Source organism: Dermacentor albipictus, chromosome 1 (assembly GCF_038994185.2).
Source record: "Dermacentor albipictus isolate Rhodes 1998 colony chromosome 1, USDA_Dalb.pri_finalv2, whole genome shotgun sequence".
Lineage (NCBI taxonomy): Eukaryota > Metazoa > Arthropoda > Arachnida > Ixodida > Ixodidae > Dermacentor > Dermacentor albipictus.
The window spans coordinates 429,840,640-429,856,631 of NC_091821.1; the positions used below are offsets into that span (position 1 = coordinate 429,840,640).

The 15,992-nt window shown below is 45.9% G+C and overlaps 1 protein-coding gene across 2 annotated transcripts in view; it reads left to right on the plus strand.

The window, feature by feature from the left end:
* The window catches only part of Ubr3 (Ubr3 ubiquitin ligase), a 170,354-nt gene extending 156,379 nt beyond the window's left edge, over positions 1–13,975 (plus strand). For both annotated transcript variants that reach the window (XM_070532285.1, XM_070532286.1), the window contains 4 exons: positions 2,385–2,561; positions 3,580–3,789; positions 9,992–10,131; positions 13,482–13,975. In XM_070532285.1, coding sequence (XP_070388386.1) covers positions 2,385–2,561; positions 3,580–3,789; positions 9,992–10,131; positions 13,482–13,599 — 645 coding nt within the window. In that variant the 3' untranslated portion in view covers positions 13,600–13,975. The remainder of the gene's footprint in view (positions 1–2,384; positions 2,562–3,579; positions 3,790–9,991; positions 10,132–13,481) is intronic.
* Positions 13,976–15,992: the final 2,017 nt, after the last annotated feature.

Here is a 15,992-nt window from a genome sequence, read left to right on the forward strand (position 1 = left end):
AATTATCAGGCATTCGAGAAAGAACAAATTTAGACAAGAAAAAAAATTCCTTTGTTTAATTTGAAAGTCGGCAACGAAAGATACGGTTTCACGACGTGTCAATGACATCTTCGCATCAGCGGTACGAAGCGAAGCAAGCCACGCTTTCACGTCCACTCAGCCCCTGTGGCTGATAGTGTCGCCTGCAGTAGAATTATGCTATTATGAAAAGCACCAGCAGAGCGGAGTGAATGCTTCATCTGCCTCTCACTTCAATGTGTCTCCAATGCTCAAGATCATGCACCATCCAGCACTAAACACGCGGGAAGACAGCACACATAATGCAATCCCCTCTTGGTTTGCCCAGTCTTTGCACACATGGTAGATTACCTCATGTGCAGGCTGCGTATGCGCTTGACCACAACAGGTGGGCTAAAAAAGGAGACACGCCAACCTAACCCCCCCGCCCCCTTGTGCACACTTGATTGCATTACCACGAGCTCGTTCCCCTCCCCCTTTCCCTTTGCTCGTGCGGGAAGACAGCGCTCATCAAGTCACCGTATTTCTCGGCTCACCCTCGCATGCTTTCATTCGCACCCAAAGCATACAGCATGCTGGGCAGGATAGGATCTTATTGCACCTGATGATGCTACTCTGCTAGGGCAGTCTGTCGTGGTCGCGCAGCCGCCATTTGACAGGTGTTTTCACATGCAACTGACTTCAATCATTCTAGTTGTTGGTCCTGATAAAGTGGCCAGTAGCTAGCAGCAATATACTATTATCGGTGTGCTGCATTGCACTTGTCATTTCACACACGTTTTGCATCAGTAAGAACTGGCCACACGACTAACTACCAAATTATCAATTTTTCCTCTAAGGTGACGTGCGTGTAAGCAAAGGTTGCATCACATGCAGGCGAGTTCTGTTTTTGCCTTTATACCTAAATGAACTATTAGAAGTTATGTCATGATAGAAAGTTAAGAGACAAGGCCAAAATGATGGAAATCAGACTATAGGAGCAAGGTTGAGGCGAGCTAGAGTGCCTCAGAAAGGTTAGCCAAGGTTTCATTTGGTGGAGCAACCTTATTCAAGGTTGCTTTGTCATCCATATGCGAACATCTAAAGGAGTACTGATATTGCATTTTGGGCTTATTATTTTCTTGCAGTATAAATGAAGGCCTAGGCCCTCTAGATCCGGGAAAAATCGTTTGCAAGCATCTAAGTGGCCTAGATAATGTGCCATAGTCGACTACCGTTAGTTCTACCCTTGTCGGACCGCAAGATTTGGTTGAATTACCCGAAAGGTAGAGTTATCAAACGACAACAAAGTGAACAAATTCAGATCTCTTTTTTTATTGCTTGAAGTAGTCGGTAATGTCTTTGTTTCTTGCTCTTCAAGCATGATTCAGCTAGCATGAGGGGACGAGTGCTGACATGACACTGGCTCAGCCTGACATGACGCACAACAAGCAACAACTTATTGCTTCACAAGCAGAAGGAGCGCTTGCCACTAAATATAAAAATAAATTTATGTAACAGAGCTTCATTCCTTGGGAAGCACTGGCATCATCTGCTGAATTTCTTGTGTTTTCTAGCTTGTAGTAACCACTGCATGCGTGAGAGGGTGCCAATGCGTGTTGGTAGGGATAGAATTAATCAAAGTGGTACGTTTTTGAGTTTGAAGTAAGCAAGTTTTCCTTCCGTAGCACGGTATGATTTCTCGCCAAAAGGCTTTTTCAGTGCATTCGAATTAAGCAACAAGTCGAATTAACCGAGGTCAAAATGACGGGAGTCGACTGTACAATACTTTTTTCCTATAAACCAGTTTCAGTTTTGGTACCCAGGAGAGAATTGTGTAATGACATCATGATGCACTGGTTAACTCCATTTCTGCATTGGCTGTGGCTGCCACATGTGAGCTCAGCCAGAAGAAACAGGTGTAACGCTCCAGTTTGCTTGTTTATGAGCAACATAGTTAGTCTTATTGCTGCATGATGTTGGCATACTTTGCTTGGTGTCTAGAATGACAATGATGTAAATGACACCAGCCCTAACATTTTGAGGCCAACATTGCTTTAAGTTAAAATATCCCAATGCATTTCCAAACCATCATACAGTGTAAATGTCATCCTTTCATGTGAAAGAAGTGTGGGGTAGAGTTTATACCACTTTGATGTGTCTGTACTTCACTAAAAGCACCGAGGGTGATAAGGCTACCTTTTCAAATTGAGGCACCCTATCAGAATGGAACATGCCTTTCTGAGAAACACTTTCTTTTTCAGTCTTAATTGTGTGCCTCTGTATATCCTTTCACATTTTCTCCTAATCTGGAGAGCCCGTTGTCTAGGATATTCGCACGCTTTGCAGCAGCTCTTCATTTTTTGGTGTACTCCTGCTCTCGACAGGACCCCGCGGACGAGCTGGGCATGCTGTGCCTGTTTCTGGGACTAGGCCGCGAGGGCCAGCCTCCCCAGTTGGCTGCGGCAGGCGTCTCGTGGGTCACCGAGAGCCCCCAGGTTCTCTTGCGCTCCTGGTGCCGTGAGTTCAACCAGTTTGCTGGTGGGGTCCCAGTTGCTGCTAGGGTAAGTGGGAAGAATATTTTCTGGCAGTTAATCATGCTGAATATTAAGTTTAATGCCAGCATTACCCTGAAACTACAGCACACTTTAAAGGAGCAGATGTCAAGTCTAGCGAGAGTCATAATATTGTGAAGGCAGTTAGGCACCCAAATCTCAGCCGTCCCAAGAACCAACTGTTCCCCTAACCCACTGCTACTCTATCCTTCTGCTTGCCCTTCTCTTTTTCTTCTTTCACTTGTGGCGTTCTTTGTTATCGTTGCAATGTATATATCACTGACCGTCATATCTCTTGTATTCATTCTGCATCGAGAGATGACACGGTTGCTGGGAAAATCCCCATCGGAGATAATAGGTGGAAATTCGTTGTCCACACTGATCGCTGGTCAGCACGTATCGTGATGAAAACAAAGCATCATGGTCATGTAGTCATTGTAGCAGTACAACTTATGGGGTTGTTCAAATGTGGGTGGTTAGGCAACAGGCAAAGGCGGTCCTGTTTTTGCAGGGGATCTAGGTGGAACATTAACAGAGTATTTTGCTGGGATAGTTGGTGCATGTTGACATGCTTGGCAAGTATAACGTTAGATGGAGTCGACAGAGAAGAAACAAGACTGTTTCCCTATCATTTGTTAAAATTAAAACGAATTCTTGTGTTTTACATGCCAAAACCATGACCTGAAAACCACGACCTGAGTGGGGGGGCTAGAAATTAAATTTTGCTACCTATGGTTTTTTAATGTGCACCCAGTGCTTTGCACATGAGCGTTCTTGTATTCCGCCCAGTTCAGAATGCCGCCGGTGGAGCTGGGATGAAACCTGTAATGTTGAACTCGGCAATGCAACCCCCTAAACCGCGCCAGATTCCTTGTTTGTTCTTGAGGATGTTTGTTATCGTTTCCGTTCTTGGTTGAGTATGCTGGCCGAACCTGCCCTATAAAAGTGTGAAAGCAGCCAGCAATTTCAGTATCCCTAGCTGTTAAGTCTGCTAGAATGCTCCAAGGCAGTCCTCGTCTTGCAACAGGGCCTGATGTCAGTGAGGTGGAACTGGGCCCAGCCACGGCTCCTGTCTCTGCCGGGCCGCTATGACGAGCTCTTCCAGTACTACCACAGCCGGGCGTGCAGCAACTGCCACAGCGTCCCCAAGGACCCGTCTGTGTGCCTCGTGTGCGGCACACTGGTCTGTCTGCGTGAGAGCTGCTGTCGCCAGCAGGCGCACTTCGAGGCTGTGCACGTGAGTTGACTCGTGCTGCCCTCTGTTGCCCTTGTGTGTTCTCTGGCAGCGAGGTGTGTCTGCATCAGGCTTGTCAGCCTTGTTTTATTGTTTCTCAAGAAAGAAACAAATTGTGAAGCTCCCGACGCTTGGGCGTGAATGGGATATAATGGCTACAGCTGTTGCGCTGAGATAGTTTTCGTGGAATCCCTCATAATCTGAAAAACATTAGGATAACTCCTGGCAAATCCTGGAAAGTGCAAAAAAAGTTCCTTCATAATCTGAAGAAGTATTTAGATTGCATGCAACAACAAACGCGCGCTGTGCAAACTGTTCAAGACATGTTTGGTTAGCGGGCCCTCTGTAAGGTCCATTGAAAAATTATGGGCCTATTAGCTTACTCCCAGTATTATATCAAATATTTACCAAAATAATCTCCAATAGGATAAGGGCAACACTGGACTTAAGTCAACCAAGGGAACAGGCGGGCTTCAGGAAGGGATTCTCTACAATGGATCACATCCTTCTCATTAATCAGGCTATTGAGAAATCCGCAGAGTACAGTAAGCCTCTCTATATGGCTTTCATAGATTACAAAAGAGCATTTGATTCAGTAGAGATACCAGCACTCATAGAGGCATTGTATAATCAAGGAGTACAGACTGCTTACGTAAATACCTTGGAAAATATCTACAGTGATTCCACAGCCACCTTAATTTTACACAAGAAAAGTGGGGTGATACCTATAAAGAAAGGAGTCAGACAAGGAAACACAATCTCTGCAATGCTATACACTGCGTGCTTGGAAGAAATATTCAAACTATTAAACTGGGAAGGTTTAGGAGTAAGCATCGGCGGCGAATACCTCAACAGCATTCGGTTTGCCGATGACATTGTTCTATTCAGCAACACTGCAGACGAGTTACAACAAATGGTTGAGGACCTTAACAGAGAGAGTGTATGAGCGGGGCTGAAGATTGATATGCAGAAGACAAAGATAATGAGTAACTGGGCAAGGGAACAAGAATTCAGGATCGCCAGTCAGCCTCTAGAAATATACTGAAGCAAGGTTTGACTCCTTTTGTCTTGGTACAGGCTAGTTGGTATTCCATGGTATCAAACATCGCTTACAGCGCATACATAGATGAGGGACAAAAAAAGGATGACGAAGACAAGCGCTGACTTCCAGCTGATTTTTATTTTTGGGAAAGAAACATATAAGTATACTGAGACACCAAGACAAAAGCGCCCCCTACAAAGCATCAACCCGACGTGATTATGCATTCAAAATTCATGACCTAAGGGGAACGAGAGCTCATGTGCGACCTCAGAAAAACCAGTTTTTTGTCTGTTAATGCAATTGATGGCTTGCTTTTTGAAGAAACCACTATCTTAGCCAGGCACTCTAATGAATTCACCTGACTTATCATTGAAGCAGCAGCGATTGCCGATGCTGATTCAGTTAGCAAACCATCAATTGCATTAACAGACAAAGAACTGGTTTTTCTGAGGTCGCACATGCACTCTCGTTCACCTTAGGTCATGAATTTTGAATGCATAATCACGTTGGGTGGATGCTTTGTAGGGGGTGCTTTTGTCTTGGTGTCTCAGTATACTTATATGTTTCTTTCCCAAAAATAAAGATGAGTTGGAAGTCAGCACTTGTCTTCGTCGTCCTTTTTTTGTCCCTCGTCTATGTATGCGCTGTAAGCGATGTTTGATACCAGCCTCTATAGTCTGTGAAGGAGTACGTTTACCTAGGTCAACTAATCACAGGGAACCATGACCATGAGAAGGAAATTCACAAAAGATAAAAATGGGTTGGATCGCATACGGCAGATATCGTGAGCTCCTGACTGGATGCCTACCGTTATCATTGACAAGGAAGGTATACAATCAGTGCATTTTACCGGTGCTGACATATGGGCAGAGACTCGGTGACTGACAAAGAAGCTTGAGAACAAGTTAAGGACTGCGCAAAGAGCGATGGAACGAAGAATGCGAGGCATAACTTTAAGAGACCGAAAGAGAGTGGTTTGGATCAGAGAGCAAATGGGTATAGACGACATTCTAATTGACATGAAGAGAAAAAAATGGCACTGAGCAGGTCATGTAGTGCATAGAGTAGATAACCGTTGGACCATTAGGGTGACAGAATGGGTATCAAGAGAAGGGGAAGCGCAGTCGAGGAGAACAGAAGACTAGGTGGTGTGACGAAATTAGGAAATTTGCGGGTGCTAGTGGGAATCGGTTGACCCATGACAGGAGTAATTGGAGATCGCAGGGAGAGGCCTTTGTCCTGCAGTGGACATAAAACGGTATGGTGATGATGATGATGATGGTGGTGGTGATGATTATGATGATGATAATGTAAGGTCGCCTTATCAAGTATTGTAGGCAGACCACTTCTGGGAGAGCCCTGGTCAGCACTGTTGTTTCTGTCGCAATTCTTTTTGTTTTGCGTGTCCTCCACTTGCACTGCCATTGAACGTGGTTGCCTTCCACTAAGGCTTGTGTAGTAACTAGCTGTGAAATTTTGCTTGTTCAAAACCGGTTACCTTTTTTCTGCCTACATATATTTCGTTCCTTGCAGATTTGTTGTTTGAAGAAATGGATAATTAAACCTAAAATGTGCCATGGTGCTCTACATATGCATTTGCAAATTATAGGCAGACGAATGCAGACAATGTGTCATACATGTGTCATGCATTTATTGTTCTGTCATCAAAAAGTGCATGTCAGTGATTTTATGTTGTCCAGAAGCTTCTGACAACATTGTTTGTAAATTTGGAATGCTCATTAGGCCTGAGTACATCAAGTAGTACAGTTAAACCTGGATATAACGAAGTTGACAAAAGCTCGCAATTTTTCGTTACATACAGGTTTTCGTTACATGCAGGTTTCGCGTGAAGGATCGTACGAATGATGCAGAAACGAAACCAAACAGCTCAATATATCCGCGAAGGTGAACTCACCCTTCAAGCATTTATTTTACACCAAAAAACTGCGTAATTTCCGTTTGCTTCTTTGGCACAAGTGACGGCACAACACGCCACTCCAAAGAAGCTAAATCGTGTAGAGCTCCTTCATCGTCGAGCGAGCCGACGAAACAGCGCATAACGTCCATTGCGTTCATCACCTCCTTTGCAGAAGGCACGTCACACGGATCTGCCTCACAGGCACCATCATAACCGCCATCGGGATTTTGCACGCTTTCAGCTACTGCTGCATCAGACATTTCTTCTGTAGCCACGGCGGCGTTGTCGGCAAACAAAAAGTCAGTCAGTTCAACGTCGTCGGGCACACCACCGTTAGTGCATAGCTCGTTCCACGCTTCGGCCACATCGGACGGAGTAGAAAGGTCTTCCTCCTCCTCCTCGTCGGCACCAGCCCGTGCGTTTTTGGCTATTCCGGCCTTTAAAAAGTAATTCGCGATAAATTCTGCCCTGACCTCTTGCCAGGAGGCAGCAAGCATCTCGACTGCTTGATAAATGTCGATCTTCATCTCCCGTTCCAGACGGATGTCGAGAAGTATCTTCTGGATTAGTCGGCGCCGGTAACAGCATTTAAAACTGTTAATGACCCCTTTGTCCAGGGGCTGTATTAGAGATGTGCAGTTGGCCGGGAAGTAATGCAGTTCGATGTTCGACAGCTGCAGGCCCTCGACGTGGTGCGCCGAGCAATTGTCCAGCAGTAGGCAAACTTTACGGCCTTGCCGCTTGACGTCCTGGTTAAATTCCTTCAACCACTCAGAAAATATTGGCCGAGTCATCCAAGCTTTGGAATTCGCCACATACTTCACGGGCATACGCTTCGTCCCCTTAAAACACCTGGGACGGGCACTTTTGCCGACAACTAGCGGGACTCGCTTGTCTGTGCCGTCGAGGTTGGCACACAGCAGAATCGTTATGCGGAGCTTGCTCTGCTTTCCACCGCGGCAGTCATCGCCTTTTAACGCTAGCGTGCGGCCCGGAAGCATCTGATAAAATAGAGCCGTCTCATCGGCATTGTAGACATCAGCCGCCTCGAAGCGACTCAGGATTCCAGGCAGCTCGTCAGCCACCCACGAAGCAGCAGCATCGCTGTCTGCGGAGGCAGATTCGCCGCTGATTACTCTTCCGACGACACCATGCCGGCTCTTAAATCCCTGCAGCCACCCGTTGCTTGCCTTGAAATCATCATGGCCCAAGATACAGGCAAAATCCTTTGCCTTCTGTTGCAAGATCGCACCACTTATGGGTACATTTCTGGCTCTCGTGTCCAAAAACCACGTGAACACTGCCTTGTCCACATCAGTGTATGTGGACAGCTTCAGTCTTTTTTTCTTCGAGCTTGTTCCCGACTCCACTGCGTTTCTGATGCTGTGTTCCGCACTCAAAATCGTTGATAGTGTGCTCGCTGGAATGCTGAAACGGGCGGCAACGTCCTTCTTCTTCTCGCCCGCGGAGACAGCATTTAAAATTGCGAGTTTGTCTTCAAAAGATAGAACTTTTCGTTTTCTGGCAGCAGAACTCATCACGACCAACCGACGACGTAGTTAGAAGCGGAGACGCACGACTACACGCCGACAGGCAGGCCTAGCGCCTCCAAAACAAGTCGGACAAACCAGTACCAGGGCACAGTTGACACACGCACACGTGCAGAACGCAGGACAACACTCAAAATGGCGAATGCAACGCATCCACAGAGAAAGAAAAAAAAGTGACGCATGTCGTTCGTCATGGAGTGTCGTTCGTCATCGTCCCTCTCCCTTCCCGCGCTCTGGCAATGAAAGAACCGGCTATCAGCGTTGCTTTTCAAGTGAAATCTTACACATAAGTGCGTCTAAGCCGTTGAAACAAATAAAAATCACTAAATAAGAATGCTTGTCCTCAAATCCGTACGAAACAAAATAAATCTGAAAGAGAAATCAGCTGCCGATACCAATGCCACCTCGCGTCACGCTAGACAAGCAAAGCCTGAAAAGACTGCTACGTTAGGCACGGAGCGGCGCTAGTTGCCGCCATCATCATCATCATCGCTAACTTTGCTCGGTCGCGGCAATCCCTGGCGTTTGCGTAGCTGCTGGCTCCTTACAATATTAATATTCAATAATCTAGAGCATTTCTTCGGCCGAATTTTCCTTAAAAGTGCAAAACGTAATGACTGATCAGCTTTGGGAGTTCGGTACATCAAGGCTAACCGCCACAACGCGTTCGTTACATCAAGGTCGAAAATACATGGGCTTCAATGGGGGCAGCATTGGGGAATTCAAAAACTTCGTTAAATCCAGGAATTCGTTACATATAGGCTTGTTACATCCAGGTTTAACTGTAGTAGCAAAATGTAAATGGAATCAAATAAGCTATTAGAAGTATTCAATGTCATGACTATTTGCCCACCACCAGCAGACGTACTAGTGGGCAGCAGTTCTGGCTCTCAAAACTTGAAATATATTTTGTATGGCAGTAAAAAAAATTTTTAATGTATATTTACTGCTTATTGTAAAATTGTTGTTTTGATTTTTCTTTGTAATTAGGAACATTTTACAAAAGGAAGAAAGTCTGCATTACACTGCAGTAATAATGTTGTCAGTGACATATATAGGAGCCAGGTTTTCTCAAGTACATGAAACACTGAGAGAGAAGAAACATCGGTCTTGAGTATGTTTACTGCTCTGAGATCACAGCATCAAACGAATGGATGCTCGAAGCTCACAAAGACAGCTGCTATTACCATTATTTGGCCCAAGCCAGTACTATAGTCGGTTATTTTAGTGTCCTGAATATATAATCATTTAAAAAAAAAGAAAAAAATGGCCTTCAAATATTTCAAACTCACACTTTGCCTGGGCAGGCCGATGTGCTTCTTATACTACTAGGTGTTCCATGGGATCATAATGGAAGGTTGTAAGATGTATTGTGCTGTTCGCATTACTGGTACTGGAGTTAGGCAACATTGTGATCAGTAAAAATGTATGGGCATGTATTTTGCCGGTCACCTATTAACAGGGCTCTACATACAGTACCTAAAACATTTAGTTTGTTCTTAAAGTTTAACCGTACGCAGATTGCACGTCAAGGCCCTAGAAGCAACGTCACTATGTTCATTGTGGCGATTTGGCATTACCACGGGCACTTTGTGCTACAGCATGGTTTCTTGTGTTTTTCTTGTTCTCTGTGTGGCCTTGAGTGCAAGTTAAACAGCTTATTTGTCTGCGTATTCTGTTTTCTGCGCCGTGCAGCACTCCATTAACTGCGGCGCGGGCACGGCCATCTACTTGGCGGTGAACTCGTCGACAGTGATTGTGATACGAGGCAAGCGGGCCTGCCTCTGGGGCTCCGTCTACCTCGACAGCTTTGGTGAAGAGGACAGAGACCTCAAGTGAGTACGAAACAACCTAGACAGTGAAGTTATCCTTCTAGAAACTCCACAATGTCAGTCTTTGTGACAGGAAAAATGACTTCATTGTGGAGAACATTGCAGCTACAGGAGGTTGCATTTTTTGTTTTGCAGTTCAAATTGCTTGTAAAAAGAAGAGCAGTGTACAGTGCTGTCCACTGTTGAAGAAAACACAGGAATGTAGACCATGGGTGCACATTCACCCGGCTTTGCAGCAGGTGACTTGTGGTCAGTGCTAATGGCGCCTTGCCGTGCCCTTGTGTAGTGCTTTGACATAAATTTAGCCAGCACTCGCAGCTGTATGTGTGTATACATGTAGTTTATACGTGTAGTGTAGAATGAGTTACAAATTTTGTAAATATATTGTTTTGTTGTTGGTCATAGCTAGGTGTACAAAAAATTGGAGGACGCTTAAGCTTCGCCTTCAAGAGTGGAATGCGATAGCGTTCCCGTCGACCCGCCAATGGGTGTAAGACAATGGGCTACAGGGCAGCCATCACTTACGAGGCGCCCCGCATCAGACGCGGTGAGCGTCGAGCCATATGGTCGAGCAACGCGGCGTTCGGCGCAGCAATGAAACGTGCGCCTGAGCAAGCGGAGCGAACCAAAGAACTCGGTATCCCGGAGGGGGAAATGATGCACGCCAGCCCAACGCCGTGATCGGCACGGGCAGAGAGATAGAGAGATAGTGATCTAAAGAAAGGAAGGACGCTTGATTCTGCGGAGGGAGCGAGGCGAAGCGTTGTCAGGGGAGAGAGTCCGAACCGCGACAGCTCCAATGTGCGCGTGGCGCGCCATCTGTCGGGCCAGCGCCGTACATGGAGAGGAGGGGCTCTCCTGTGTTTGCCGCAAGATGGCTCTCCGTGTGCGGAAAGCGCAGAAGAAATGCAGCGAAACGCACTTCGCTACTCGTGTAATTGCGACTTCTGTAAGTTACATGTTCATAATTACCTATATACACCACAGTATAACTTTCCACGGCTCGTTTCGAAGGCAACACCGCATTCACTAGAGGCGCGTTTGTACCTTTTGGAAGCATCGAAATCGTGGCTGAGTGGTAGCGTCTCCGTCTCACACTCCGGAGACCCTGGTTCGATTCCCATCCAGACCATCTTGGAAGTTGCTTTTTATTTATGGAGTGCCTGCCGTGATTTATCGCTCACGGTCAACGCCGCAAAAACGCCGACGCCGACACCGACGCCGACACCGACGCCGACGACACCGGCTTTTCTGCGACACGAGCTCCTTAACGCTATCGCGTTAATATGCCACTGCAGCTAAACCTCAATACAACATATGTGATTTAGCAAAATCCACGCTATAACAAACTTTCTTAGTTTCCTTATCTTGCTCCCATCTAATGCCAGATCCTTTTTTGAAGGTTTAGTGAAACCGTCTTGTTCCACAATTTTGAGTTAACCAATTCTACGCCTGGCACATGCATGTACCTGGAGCCTCTGTGACAAGCAGAAATAAGAACATTGCCCTACTATGACCTTATCATTTTCACGCATCCTTTTGCATGTGAATGTTGCAAGTAAGCAGCAAAAAATGACAGCTGCCTAGCAGATAATGGCATGCGCTGCATTGCCATTTGTTCTGCCTATGTGGAAACCACATCTGGTGCTCCCCATTCATTCCCATGATCTCACAGATATGCTCCAAAAAGGTTCAAGTGGCCTTTTGGAACAGTAACGATGAGCTTACCATGAAAATAATGTGGCGGTGATGAAAGGAATGTGTGTTGCATCAGTGGCGTCATTAAAGCGGATGAATATCACATGCGAAATTACCGTTATCTCGCAATTGTGACCCAATGCACCGTTGTAAACAAACATATTAACATCAGAGCCTGGCACAATAGCATACGTCATCACACATGTACAAATCGCATTGTACATTTGATACACATACATTATATACACATATTGTAACGGGAGTCCAGCGCCTTGAATGGGCTCCAAGCAGCACACGACAAACCCAAATCTCAGCCGTTCCAAAATTGAACTATTTCCCTGACCCACTACTACTCTATCCTTTTGCTTGCCCTTCTCTGCCTCTTCTTCCACTTGCGGCGTTCTTCGCTACCGTTACATGCATGCATGGTGCCATATGGTGGTGGCCCCCTAGCATTAGGTGCTGGTAATGCTTCAGGATCCTGTGAAGGAATTTTTGCTGTTGAGATATAGAAATGTCGACCTCACAAGTGTGTGATTTAACAAACTTTTTACTGCATATATGGCTTGATGGCTTGGTTATGTCTAGAGAGATAATTTTTAATTGCAGTAAGGGGGAGAGGTCAGCCTGAGTGAAGTGCTTCCAGCCTGCTACTCCATGCTGGGAAAGGGGTTCGGTGGAATGACAGAGAATGTGAAGAGGAAGGAGGGTGGTGGTATGGTGAATATGATGTTGATGAGGGCTCCACAGCATACTGTTTCTGTATAATGCATACGTGTGCACTTTACAGCACACCCATCATCTTTACGGGCAAAGGTAGAAGTTGCTGCAGCGTAGCTAGAAGACTGTCTATAGCTCTCAGAATTTTTGCCGCTGTTAGCGCAACTGGCGTATTTAAACCAGACAGTAGCAGCTGTAGAGCGTCGATTATTTGTCGCAGCATGGCTTTGATGGCAGAATACCATGGTGATTTTTCAGTGCACTGTCCTTGCTCGCGCTGACAGTCTAAGGCTCATGTGCACGGCAGCAAGTGTAGCCGTACATTAGATTCCGGGCTTTCAGGGCTCACTTGAAGCAATGGTTCGGAGAGATCCATCGATGTCGATCAACTACCTTCTGCTGAACCTGCGAATTGGAGCCAGGAAGCTCTCGTTTAGACCTACAGCTTGTCTACGTTGACAACGAGATCGTCTTCTCTGGTGTTGCACTGACACTGCCGCCTCTTTGTGGGACATACTTGTCTTGCTCATTTGCTTCAGTATGTTTATCTCATTTTTCTGTTTAGGACAATCCTTGGACAACCCTTGGTCGATCACAATTCGAGTATTTCATTTCCTTTACTGTGCACGAAGATATGTCATGGCTGCTGGCACAGTGGAGGCATGCCATCTGGCCTGTGCAGACAGCGCTCACGTGGCCTAGCTTTAGGCACTTGTGACATTGCAGTGGTCGGCGCACATAAGCACCCACCGGGTGTCTCACGTAGCCCACTTGTGTTGTGTTTAAGTTCAAGCGTACTTGAAGGCTCCAAATTCAGCTGTTTGGACCATGCTGCCCTTGTCATGTCTCTTATCTTTTCGCTCCCATTTAAAAGGGCGGGATTTGAATCCAAATGTTGATTCAAAATGTTTTCGGTGTGGCGTACATGCACGCAGGCGAGGGAAGCCACTCTACTTGAGCGTGGAGCGGTACCAGCTGTTGCAGCAGCAATGGACAACACATGCCTTTGACCACACCTCGAGACGCTGGGTGTGGCATAAGGACAACCTGTGATGCACCCCTGGCCCTCCTTCCCCTCGGCCTCACCCACCACACCTGCGTCTGGCCGCGCTCCAGGACGCTGTTGGCCACAACTCTGTGGTGCCGTTGTTCCCCTAGGCTTGTTTTACAGATGCCTGGACGCTGCGGGCGCTGCAGCCGTCACTTCTATCTGCCTTTTTCCTCACCGCACTATAAATATGTACAGGCGAAGTTCTGCCGCTGCTGCGGGGAATGGCGCATAGGATTTTCTTCTTCCTTTTTTTTTTTTCTGCGAGATGCAGCTGTTAAGTAGCACTGCAGCCAGGCTGAAAGAATACAGTATAATACTAGTATAGGAAGTTGCAAAGAAAAAAATTGCTGCTTGTTTGCATTAAAAGAAGAGAGTTGAGATCACACGTCTCTGTCTCCATACAGTGAAAGCTGTCCTGGTAGTTTGATGTTGAATACAATGCTCACAGCATCTGTGGCATTCTGTCACCAAGCACAACGTTATAGGTTCAATTCCCAATCGAAACAACTGCGTTCCAGTAAATGCGAAGCGTAATAATGCTCATGCTGCAAGATTTCAATTCAGTTTCAGCTGAGGGGTGCTCTTGGTTAATCAAGACCCCTTCACTGTAGAATCTCTTGTAGCTTTCATCTTACTTTATGACTTAAGATTACACTGGTTAAATAAGCTGTTGATGTTAGGAAAAAAAAAAGTAAAAACCGAGAGGCACTAATGCTTTAAAACTATGTTCAAACAGCGCGACTGAAACAAGGACACGCAGAGAAACATACGTAGTACCACAGAACAAGCCCCTGTTCTGTCATATTTGTCTCTATGTGTCCTTGTTGCAGCCCCGTAGTTTGAGCACAGTTCAAAAGATGAAACAACTAGCCCTCAACAACATTTTAATAAAGCTCTAATACTGTTACCGGCAGGCCTGTCACAATGACTATGTTGTAAGACCTGCAGGATGGCATTGAGAAAAACAAACAGGATTCACAGTACACGTATAAAAAAAAAAAAGAAAAAAATGTGTTGATATTGATTTACTCTCATATTTTTTCAAAAGCCCCTTCCTGCATTATGTAAACTGTCCTTAGCACTATTTGAGTCACTGTCTAGCTGCTGTAGGGTAGCAAAAGAAACGTCAATGCGTTGCACAAAGAAAGGAACCACTAGAAGGGAGCAGGACAGCGCGCTGCCAGCTTTCTCAAGTCAACACTCTGTGAAACCATCCTCTTTGCTTTTTTCTCTCCCCCGTGCCTGCGAAAGTTGGCCCAGCACATGACCTCTCAGATGAGGTTGTGCTGGGCAGACTGTCCATATGCTTGGTTCACTTGTGCTTACTGGCCTACAACCAAACCTGAAAAAATACCACTTCATGACGCAGAAGCTCGTGATTCTTGGCAAAGTCTTATCTAAAGACGGACTCCTTCCTGACGCATCGAAACTTCACGCTGTCCCCAAGTTCCCCAAGCCAAAGCCACCCAGAGAAATCTGCGCTTCATCAGCCTCTGTTCTTAATTCAGATGCTTTGTTTACAATTTTGCCTCAATTATGTAGCCTCTGGCAGGACTGTTAAATGATGCCAATGATCCGTCTTTGTGATCTCTTGCATGTGACGCTGCATTCAAGGTACATTCATTATGCCTCCACCTGTACTACAGCACTATGACTCTGCCACCAGAATCATACAAGAGCCAGCAACCATTCTTGGCACTGTCCTTGCAAAGCGCAAACATGGCTACATAGCAGAGTGCAACAACTATAGTCTTGCAGAAAAATAAATTTAGGGCTAATTTATTTTTTCACTAAAGTAGGTTACCGCAGCAGAAGCTGAGCCTCATGCTTGAACGCTGCAGAAACATCAGAAGCAACCACACAGAGGTATGCAACTAGCATGTGTTTGGCGATGTGTAGACCCATTCTGCACGGCTAGCAGGATCGCTAAGTTTCTTGCTCGTTCCAAAGGCTGTCTGCTTAAAGCTTTCTCTTGCACTGTTGCCCAATTTGGTCCAATTAACGCTTTCGTTGATGCAGTGGTTTCTCAAGACGGATCTATGTGTTGTGAAACACAGCTAAGCCAGATGCCTCCCTGCGGAGTGGAAATCGAATCGTGAGCTGTAAGGTTTCTCTAGCTCCCGCACCATCTGGGTCAATGGACAAGCGAAGGGCGACTCCCAAGTTTAGGAGTGGAGAAAGATGTGTAGAAGCATTCTGACACACATTTATGATGGTAATTGAGCATTTCAGTCGTTTCAAGATGTGAGTTTCCGTAAGCATATATGTACGAAAGGGCCAAAAATGCACCTGTGTATAGCATGTAAATTGAGAGACACATGTCTTTGTATCCAATTATATTGCACTATGCATCTGCAAAATTAAGTGTTTGATACATCACTGCATTTGTGTATGT